Source organism: Habropoda laboriosa, unplaced genomic scaffold, assembly GCF_001263275.1.
Source record: "Habropoda laboriosa isolate 0110345459 unplaced genomic scaffold, ASM126327v1 scaffold62, whole genome shotgun sequence".
NCBI lineage: Eukaryota > Metazoa > Arthropoda > Insecta > Hymenoptera > Apidae > Habropoda > Habropoda laboriosa.
The window spans coordinates 623,926-634,449 of NW_017100177.1; the positions used below are offsets into that span (position 1 = coordinate 623,926).

At 32.3% G+C, this 10,524-nt stretch overlaps 4 protein-coding genes across 4 annotated transcripts; all 4 read left to right on the forward strand.

Moving 5' to 3' along the window:
* The first annotated feature begins 654 nt into the window (after positions 1-654).
* On the forward strand, positions 655-4,469 carry LOC108578843 (H(+)/Cl(-) exchange transporter 7). Its single transcript, XM_017942249.1, has 13 exons — positions 655-903; positions 1,123-1,251; positions 1,458-1,656; positions 1,737-1,990; positions 2,075-2,252; positions 2,317-2,841; positions 2,904-3,073; positions 3,143-3,322; positions 3,408-3,617; positions 3,696-3,941; positions 4,018-4,098; positions 4,162-4,290; positions 4,379-4,469. The coding sequence occupies exons 1-12, from the start codon at positions 745-747 to the stop codon at positions 4,261-4,263; spliced, it is 2,433 nt and encodes an 810-aa protein (XP_017797738.1). The 5' UTR covers positions 655-744; the 3' UTR covers positions 4,264-4,290; positions 4,379-4,469.
* Positions 4,470-5,370: 901 nt separating this feature from the next.
* LOC108578799 lies at positions 5,371-5,827 on the forward strand. The gene is given in 2 exon segments (XM_017942196.1): positions 5,371-5,582; positions 5,584-5,827. Coding segments are annotated over 2 exon segments (456 nt in total).
* Positions 5,828-7,316: 1,489 nt separating this feature from the next.
* Positions 7,317-8,750, forward strand: LOC108578837 (IgA FC receptor-like). The gene has a single exon (XM_017942242.1). It carries the CDS (start codon positions 7,485-7,487, stop codon positions 8,748-8,750), a length of 1,266 nt encoding a protein of 421 aa, XP_017797731.1. The 5' UTR covers positions 7,317-7,484.
* An 853-nt stretch (positions 8,751-9,603) lies between these two features.
* Positions 9,604-10,297, forward strand: LOC108578839 (cyclin-dependent kinase 2-associated protein 1-like). The gene is made up of 2 exons (XM_017942244.1): positions 9,604-9,718; positions 9,986-10,297. The coding sequence occupies exon 2, from the start codon at positions 10,019-10,021 to the stop codon at positions 10,295-10,297; it is 279 nt and encodes a 92-aa protein (XP_017797733.1). The 5' UTR covers positions 9,604-9,718; positions 9,986-10,018.
* The last annotated feature ends 227 nt before the right edge of the window (positions 10,298-10,524 follow it).

Consider the following 10,524-nt stretch of genomic DNA (forward strand, 5'->3'; position numbering starts at 1 on the left):
GCAAAGTTCAGAGTCTCGTTAATTGAGGCATAACCTTGCGCAGCAAGTAATAATTCGATTAGAATTATTATCAGTATGAATTATATAATATTAAACTGGAATGTTTGTAAAATGACACATTGAAAAAAAATAAAAATTTATCTGAATTCCTTGTCGGTCAATTTAATATCAGAAATTTGTAACATTTTCCTTTACTTCTACTTGTATATTCGTAATTTTTGTATTTTTAAAAATGAACTCCATTTCTTTTTTTTCTTTTTTTTTTTGTAGTTTTGTTTTTAAAAATTCCGATGACATGACAGATGTCCAAACTTTCATGATAAGTAGGGCTGGTGAATCATCGTTATCAGAACGATACTTCCGGAATTGCGTGAACTCAATATTTCCAATCCTCTTTGTTCTTGTCAATTTTTGTTTTAAATTGAAAAAAGTGAATGGAGAAAAAATGTAATAAAATTGTACGCGTGGAACATGTCTTAACGATAGAAAATGGACGAAAAGAGAAATTTGATTGATCAGTCAAAACGAATGAAGGGGACAATGCAGCTGTTGAGCGCCGCTCTCTTTCACTGAATCATACTATTAATCACGTGATTACTAATGTAAAGTACATGTTTCTTTTCTTTGTATGCGTACAGTACCCGGTGAGAGCTAGCTATGACGAAGTAGATTCTGCGCTTCAGCGATGAACTGACGCTTAGTATTTAATAGATAAAATCTGATACAGGTGGTAGTGATCAAAAAATGACGGACACATCTACACACATAAACGTAATAATAAACAGCAGCATCGATGACAGTGTTGACAGTTGTGTTAACGATGAAGACGACAAGGAACGTTTATTGAAACCAAGAAACAATTTTGCGTCATACTCCAATGAAGATGTTAAAGTTAGATTTCGGGTATGATAACAATGATGATTCGACGACAATGTGCATGACACTAAACATTTTTTCTTACCTTTGTTTTGACAAAATCGCATAACCTAATTGACATCTTTTCACATTTGTCTTATGTCATAGTGTCAAGTACAAAGTTTCTTCTACATATGTTATACAAGTGTTATACCAAATTAGACTCTCATACCTTTTTCTAATATTTTACTTTTGCTTTTTCAATAGAATGTTACCTCCAACCATGATATTGTGTCATCGCAGAATATTATGGAAACACTTACTAATAACCAAGGGAGGCTTAATACTGAAGAAATAACCCCTGGTGCTACTAATTTCCTATCAACTAATTATGAGGTAGTTTTTGCTTTATTTATAAATATGTTACTTCACTCTTTTATAGCATAATTTTCTTATTGCTACTTGATTAAATTTATCTTCACTTTTGGTGAATTTTATGAATTACATTAATTATTATAAGTATCTTATCTTATCCTGAAACTAATTATGTATTCGAAGAAATATCATATATAAGACATATCTGCATTTTTTTTTTTCTTTAGAGTTTAGATTATGATCCCTGCGAGAATCACCTTTTTCAAGATGAAGAAAGAAGCAAAGGGTATAAGTTTGTAGTTAAGAAGAACTTTGCTAGATGGTTTATTTTTTTATTGATAGGCATTTGCACAGCACTTATAGCTTCTTTTGTAAATATAACTATAGAAATATTAACAAATTACAAATATGGTTACCTCAAATTTTGTATCCTTTTGTATTGTTTTTTAAACATGAGAAAAGGAATAGATATAAATTTACTTGCTGTTCCTTACAATTAATAATAGATATGGATCAGTGTGTGACAGAAAATTGTTTATTTATTCCATATTTATTATGGTTAGTCTTAAATTTTCTGCCTGTTTTAATAGGAGCTATTTTAGTATCTTATGTGGAACCTGTTGCAGCAGGTAGTGGTATACCACAAGTGAAATGTTACTTGAATGGAATTAAAGTACCTAGAGTTGTTCGCATTAAAACATTAGCAGTAAAAATAATAGGGGTAATTTGTACAGTAGTGGGAGGTCTAGCTGGTGGAAAAGTAAATATCCTTTATCCTGTTACTCTCTTTATTAATACTTACTATTGGTATAAAGTGTTTCAAAATAGAATGAAACAATTGTAGGAAGGACCTATGATACATTCCGGAGCTGTGGTAGCTGCAGGAATATCACAAGGAAAAAGCACTACATTTAGGAAAGATTTAAAGATATTTCAATATTTTAGAGAAGACCATGAGAAAAGAGATTTTGTATCAGGAGGTGCAGCTTGTGGTGTATCTGCTGCATTTGGTGCACCAATTGGTAAGTAATAAAATGAATAATATGCATAGAATAAATACTAATCAATTGATTAAAAATTATTTAGGTGGAGTATTATTCAGTATTGAAGAAGGAACTAGCTTTTTTAATCAGAGCCTCACATGGAGAACATTTTTTGCTAGTATGATTACAACGTTTACACTAAATATTATTCTTAGTACATATCATGAACATCCCGGTGATCTTTCTTATCCAGGCTTGCTAAACCTTGGAAAATTTATGAGCATGCCTTATCAGATTTACGAAATCCCTCTGTTCATGATAATGGGAACAATTGGCGGAATTCTAGGTGCTCTTTGGAATTATATAAATTATAAAATGACCTGCTTTCGTTTACGATACGTAAAAAAGAAATGGTTGAAAGTAATAGAGGCTCTCTTTGTTGCTGCACTAAGTGCATCAATGGGGTTTGCAATGATTTATTTCGTGAGTGATTGCAAACCATTAGGAAAAGATCCCACCAAGTTTCCTATTCAGATGTATTGTGCAGAAGGCCAATACAGTGCAGTGGCAACTTTATGGTTTCAAACTCCCGAAAGTAGTGTACGATCTTTGTTTCATGATTCCAAAGGTATGTTTCTAATATCTATGACAACTAATATAGGATTTATTCAATAAGTCTTTTATTTGTAGATTCCCATAATAACATAACTTTAGCTATTTTTGTTATCCTCTACTTTTTATTGGCTGCTGCTACCTTTGGTCTATCTATGTCTAGTGGACTTTTCATTCCATCCCTCCTAATTGGTTCTGCATGGGGTAGACTAATTGGATCAGGCCTTGCAAAAACCTTTCCAAATTGTGTAAGAAAAAATTATGAAAGTAAGATGAAGTTATTATACCAAATTACAAACTATTGTAAATTATTACAGGCCGTTTTAGACCCTGGAAAGTATGCTTTATTAGGCGCAGCTGCTCAATTGGGAGGAGTAGTTAGAATGACCATAAGTTTAACTGCTATACTTATAGAAGCCACTCAAGGAATATCCTTTGGTTTACCAGTTATAATAGTTCTTGTTATGGCTAAATGGGTTGGAGACTTTTTCAATGAGGCATGCAAATATATCAGTTTATGTTTTGAATTTTAAAAACTTTTGTAGATTATCCAAATAATTTTTATTATCACTTATTCTATAGGGAATTTATGATATTCATACGCAAATGGCCGGAATTCCTTTATTACCATGGGAAGCCCCACCATTAACGAACAATATATATGCCAGTGAGATAATGAGCCATCCAGTAGTAACGTTACAAACTGTAGAAAATGTAGGACATATAGTAGAACTTCTTAAATGCGTAACATTTAACGGTTTTCCTGTAGTTGACCCTCCTAGCAGCGACCAGGTAACAAACACTACAATTATATTTAACATGTAAAACTTCTGATCACTTTGTTGCATCTACCGCTATTTTTTATTGTAGAATGAAATACCATGTTATAGACGATTCCGAGGATTAATTATACGTTCGCAATTAATAGTGTTATTGCAAAATAAAATATTCAACGAATATTCTGAATATTGGGATAAATCCTTAAACATAAAAATGTTCAGAAAAGAATATCCTAGATATCCAACAATCGACCAAGTGACTGTAACTGAAGAAGAAAAAACTTATACTATGGATTTAAGACCTTTCATGAACCCTTCTCCCTATACATTACAGCATGTTAGTATTACCTTGCCAAATGAACTATAAATTGTGAATTGAAAGAAACGATTGGTACCAATATCTTTTATTTTAGTGTGCAACACTGCCACGAGTATTTCGGCTCTTCAGAGCTCTAGGTCTTCGACATTTGCCAATAGTTAACGATACGAATGAGGTAATAGAGCTTTTTAGAAAATTTTATGATGTAGAAAATATTATAATTCTACCTTCTTTCTAGGTGATTGGAATTATTACGAGAAAAGATGTAGCCAGATTTAGGATATGGAAACATAGAGGAAGAATGGGACTAGATGAACTTCTTATTACTGACAAAGTTTAATTACAATTTCTTTATATAAAAAACTTGGTATTAATTTATGAAACAATTTTTGATGATATATTGCTTTTTATATACATACAAAGAAGATTTTTATCTGTTTATTTTTACCTTTTAGCAAAGTAAATCAAAGTATTATAAAATGAAGGGAGATGAAATCATCCAAACACAAGGTAGTTACACATAACACTAGTTATTTATAAATAATTGCCAACTACTCATATGATGGAACATACATGTTAAAAATTAGAATGGATATCCCTTCTTGTGAACACCTTTATAATTGTAATTCATGTAACATAATGTTCAAAACCTTCATGTACAACCTGAAATATGAAAAAATATTTTGTAGAAATTAATACAGTATTTATTTATATATAATTAAATTATATTTTATATAAACCTGATATATATATTTCAATACAATTCTCATTTACACTGCAAGATATTGATGAAATGTAAGTATTTCAAGCAAATTTCTTAACATAATAATATTTAATATGGTTTTCAACAATTACTAAATGATATTATAACTAAACGTTCGTAAAACGCAATTCCCGCATGAACAGCATTACACCTATAAATATTAAAGCATAACAAATACCGCCAATTAATTGCAAGTTCCTATTTTGGGAGTGAATCACCTTGAGATAATAATACATGCAAAGCAGACTAGAACTCTCTCTTTCTAATCTCCAATAAACCGAGTCTTTCGGGTTTTTTCGCGAAATTAGCAGTAAAAAGAACTGATAAGTCGTGTCTTACGTGCAGTTATGACGATCTTTTGTGTCTCATTAGTGTTCGTAATAATTGCAAGTACTTCTGACTGATGAACGTGTAAAAAACATCAAAACTTAATGCAGACGTTAATGTAGTAAAGTCAACGTGAAATATTTTCCATCGAAATACACGTGATTCGAAAATTTAATAATACTACAACGATTCGCCATTGTTATGATTGGTTTCCGAATCATATGCACCGACGCATGCGTGTACATCCATCAAAAGAAGAGGTGAATTCAAATAATTTTTTTAACAACTTTTTATAAAACATATATATAATTTTTATGAAAATATTGTGAAATTGGAACAACGTATCTTAATGAAAAAATGAACAATTACAAGTGGAACAGAGGCAAGTATGCCTTAAAAACGAATAAACAATTTAGTTCAATTAATGAAAGGAGGAAAAATGCACATAGACCTGTAACAAAACTTCATGAGACAGAAGAAGAAGCTATAATTCGAAGATTTCACGATGCACAAAGAATGGCAAGATTCAGAGCTAGAAGAAAGAAAGCTTTAGGAGAAACAAAGCAAATATTTCAGAAATATTACATTTAAAACTGTTAACTCTGCCTGTGTAACAAATACTAAACAGCTTCAATATTCCCCTATACAATATCCATCAATTATTGTACATTCAGCATATGGATAAAATAAATACTCTCAATTATTGACAATCATAGAGCAATGAGAAAAGGATATTAAATTAACATATGCTGGTAGTAGAATTTCTAGGATGCTGATAAAAGAATGCTTGATGGAGACCGAAATAAATTTATAACACAAATTAGTAATTAGTAATTCAATCTAACTTCTCTTTATAATATCATTAAAGCATAAATAAAAAGAGAAGATAAAATTTTCTGCTCAATTAGAATAAAATAATTTCTCTATATGCAAAATAAATTATTTCACTAATTTTCCTACGAACTTCACACATTTGTCGTTCGAAATATAGTACAAAATTTCGAAACGAATTGTTTCGTAAAATTATCAGTATTATTACGAATTATCACCGATAAAGTGTTTTCGTTATTCAAAAGTTCATCGAATATGCATTTTCTGTACAAGCTCACTGTTAGTCTCACCTTGCTGTTTGAAAGAACCGAAGAAATCACGTCAAAATTTTCTCATTCCTTGAAGGAACTATTCTTTCAAAGTACGGAGAAGATTTGCTGTACGCGAGTATTTTCAAGAAAACGATCATTTTATCGACGAGAAAGAAGAGTAAAATCACCATTAACTGACACGATAAGACGGTCGAAACATTTCATGCATCTTTGCGGTTCTTTGACAATGTCGTGTATTTTAAGACGCGGTCGGTTCGGTCAATTGTTTTGCGGTCTCTCAGGTCGTACACCTGTCCGTCGTGAAGTTGCAGACGGGAGTAGGAAGGGGTTATGGTCAATAAACGCAACCACGTCACACGCAGCCTATCGGCGACCCCGCTTGGCCCCTTAAAGTGGCTCCGAACGAAAATCTTACATGTCGGCCGATATTGCTTTTGTGCGTTTGTCTGCAGGATATCTTAAGAAAAAGCAAAGTAATTTTTGTACAAACGACATTGGTGGATGTGTTTCGCCGTGAAGAAGATACGGATATAAAATGGGATCAGTCTACGACGCGGTTTAGTTTTACGACGGGTTAATCGTGCGTTTCAGTGAACTGACCGAATTGCGTCCGCCATTGTTGTGATTGGTGAACGTTCCAGAGAAGACGGCGTTCTTAGATTGGCACGCATGCGCGTTGCGTGCTACTTAGCAACACGGCACAGGTAGCCGACACGCACACGCACGCATACACACACGTATTTCGAAAACAGTATTCGCCGCTCGATTTTTGCGCACGTGCTATGGAATTTTTTTGAGCTTGATGTACCCGCGTCTTTTTAGACATCGGAACATCGAATTAATTATCGCGTTTCTTGCTTTCTACCGTGAAGAAAGTGGTTACGGTGTTTCTCAAGGAGATCGTCAGGTTGATGTCCTTTCGTTCTGAGTGCAAATAAATTTTTAATCGCCGTTATCGATAAACTTGTTTAATGAGAGTTTGCGTTAAACGATAGCCGCAACTATTCTAAAATTTACTCGTGCCTAAGCAAAACAAACGATGACAATACTTGTTACATTTCAAAATATGTAAATGAACTTCTTTTAGCTCTTTTAAAAACCTGTAATCAGAAAGGTTCTTACCAATTTAATGGTTTTGTGTTACAGGTAATTTTTACAGTACAGAAGTAATATAAAAAGTGCTTTATATACATATGAAGGAATATGTAAGGACAAATAGTGAATACCAAAAAGGAAATAATAAAATTAGCTACATTTAACCAATAACGCATGCACAAAGTACATTTTGTGAAAAATTTGGTATTTAAAATTTACAAAAATGACACTCTATATAGATGATTGTATCTATGCTATGCATAATTGCATGTTATGCCTAAGGCTAAGAAGAAATCTTACCTTAAAAAGGTAAGGGAAATGAGAGAGTATAGACGACAAAAATTAAGGTCAGAAACTATAGAAGAACGCGCTATTAGATTATATTCTGCTGCTGAAAGAATGAAGAACGCTAGAGCAAAAGAGACAGAAGAGCAAGCAGCATTAAGGAGAATGCAGGAGGCACAGCGTATGGCTAGGCATCGTGCTAAAAAGAAGCGTTGCTTAGATGAAAATTTAGCAAGGGAGATTTCAAAAATTGCTGAACTCTCAAAAATGCCAGATGCAGCAACAATAGCACAAATGTCAGAAATGAATATGAATAAAATTTCTGCAGAGCTAAAGCAAATGATGGAAAGGGGAAAAGTACCAGAACATATAGTTCAAATGGCTCAACTTGCTGAGTTCAGTAAAATGACTGAATTAAATAAAATGTCTCAGGATATGGCTAAAAGATATGAGATGGAAAAAATGGCCGAATATGCAAAGACAACAGAATACATGAAGATGCAAGAAATTGCAAAAATGTCTGAAATTGCCAAAATGAATGAAATGGTAAAACTCTCTGAAATGGCTAAATATAATGATATTACAAAAATTAATGAAATTGCGAAAATGAATGAAATGATGAAAATGTCTCAAATGGCAAAAATTAATGAAGTTCAAAGGATGAATGAAATAGCCAAACTTAATGAAATGGTAAAAATGACAGAAATGGCTAAATATAATAATGATATAACGAAATTAAACGAAATTGCACAAATTAATGAGATGGCTAAGGAAATTGCAAAGATGAATGAAAAAACAAAAATGAATGAAATGATTAAAATGGCAAATATGCAGAATGATATTACAAAGATGCCTGAATATTCTAAAATGGCAGAAATGGCTAAACTAACTGAGTTGGCTAAATTAAACGAAATAACAATAACAAAATTAAATGACCCACCACCACCAAAAGTACCAGAAATTCCACGAATTCCTGAACCTGTGATCACTGTGCCAAATCCAAGAAATTTGCAAAATGTTCAAACTGTTCAAGTAGCACAGGCTAGCCCATCCAGTACAATAAATTTCCCTACTGTACCTGGTCAAGGTAAATATGCTCAGTTACTTGTTATTATTGAGGAACTTGGAAGAGATATTCGTCTTTCGTATGCCGGAAGCCGCAGCGCAGCTGAGCGTCTTAAGATGGGCATTCAGCATGCTAGAATTCTTGTACGAGAATGTCTACTGGAAACAGAACATAATGCGCGGCAATGATTTGCCGATATACTTAGCAATTAGATTTTTAGTCGATTATTTTACAAAATAATGCTATGTACATTGTATGGAGTACAGCAGTATATTTTAAAGGGAGTGTCTTAGCATCCACAAAAATGTGCATGTAACATCTATTATTTTATATTTTATACGATTGTACCCATTTGTAAGGTTTTGTAATGAATATAAGTGTAAGCAACTGGTTTTCTTAAGCAATGAAAAAGTTGGGAAAGTAATAGATTTATGACTTAATATTTTCAGTAACAATTGAAATAACATATGCACTTTTGTGGATGCCTAAAGAAAATTAATCATTCAATAGTGCATAATATTGAGTATAAATTAAATGAAAGAAAAAGAATTAATTTCTTCATTTAATTTTTTTTTGTTTTTACTAGGGAGGATGTAAAGACCATCATCTTCTGTGCATAGATTCAAATTATGAAGGAGTTATTCCGTCGTTTTAAGTTCTCATTTAGCGAATAGGAAAGATAATATTAGGCAGGGACGATTTGTACACTAAAGAGTCTTCATTTATATTTTCTAAGGAACCGTGTATTGCATTTTTTGGTTAAAACTATAGGTATCTAGTAATTACCTACAGTATACTTGCAGGAAAAAATTGATCAAACAGAATGTACCTATGGAAAGTATAATCCTTGAATATAACTGATTACAAGGTATATCGAAATAAAAAGAAAAACAATTTTGTACAATATTGTGTATTGATTTTATACCCTTAAATCATATACGCGTTCAATTTGAAGTTAGCGCCACATGTTACATAATATACTGCCTTCTTTTCCGTAAAGCACTGTAGGTATACACATTGTATACAAGTGCTAACGGCGGAGGAGATAGTTTACGATACTTTACGGATTTGTAGAAATTTACGCTTAATTTTTGTTTGCACTTATTTATTTATTGCGTGAAGTATATATTCGTGTTTCACTAGCGTTTTGGTAAAGGTGAGTTTCACATAATGTGAAATAGAATTCAATATTTGATTCGAGGTTATATTTGCGCTTTCCTTAGCTTTCATTTTTAGTGATCGAAATCCTTTCGCATGTTCTTTTTCAGCTTTAAAACTTATATTTTCATATGAATTGTATTTGTGTATCATCTGAAATTTATTCTTTTCTGAGGTGAAATTGACATATTGATTGAATTGTAGCAATTGTCTCGTGATATTCAATTCGTTATAATTTAGATTCTCTTCATGAATTATTTGTTAGGGTATTTATTTAAAAAAAAAAAACAGTTAGAAGATGGAAGAAGAACGAGGAAATGTAGAAGTTTCAACAAAGATCACAGAGCCATTACTCAGTGTACCAAATCCAAGAGCCCTCCAACAAAGTGTTCCTTCCGTACCTGGCCAATCAAAATATGTACAGCTGCTTAATGTCATAGAAGAACTTGGTCATGAGGTGCGACCTACCTATGCTGGCAGTCGTACTTCTATAGAAAAAATTAAGCGTGGTATTGTACATGCACGTATTCTAGTTAGAGAATGTTTGATTGAAACTGAAAAAAGTGCTCGTCAGTAACATACAAATTTTAAATGATTTTACACATATTAATAGTCTGTAACTGACCAAGGGTTCTAAAAGTACTTAGCTATAATGATAAACTCACAAAGACTTCTATTTTTGCCAAAAAGAGACTGCATTTGTATACTAAAGAATGAAAGAATTAGCATGACAAATTATCTACCTCAAACTTTGATCACATGAAATTCAAATTTTTTGAAACATTTTTTAAAAATTTACTAAGA

Excerpts from the sequence above, each read along its gene's own strand:
- LOC108578843 (XM_017942249.1), top strand. The coding sequence starts at position 745 with ATGACGGACACATCTACACACATAAACGTAATAATAAACAGCAGCATC. Across the intron at positions 3,323-3,407 it reads TTGGAGACTTTTTCAATGAG|GGAATTTATGATATTCATAC; the intron begins GCATGCAAATAT and ends CTTATTCTATAG. Across the intron at positions 3,618-3,695 it reads ACCCTCCTAGCAGCGACCAG|AATGAAATACCATGTTATAG; the intron begins GTAACAAACACT and ends TTTTTATTGTAG.
- LOC108578837 (XM_017942242.1), top strand. The coding sequence starts at position 7,485 with ATGCCTAAGGCTAAGAAGAAATCTTACCTTAAAAAGGTAAGGGAAATG.
- LOC108578839 (XM_017942244.1), top strand. The coding sequence starts at position 10,019 with ATGGAAGAAGAACGAGGAAATGTAGAAGTTTCAACAAAGATCACAGAG.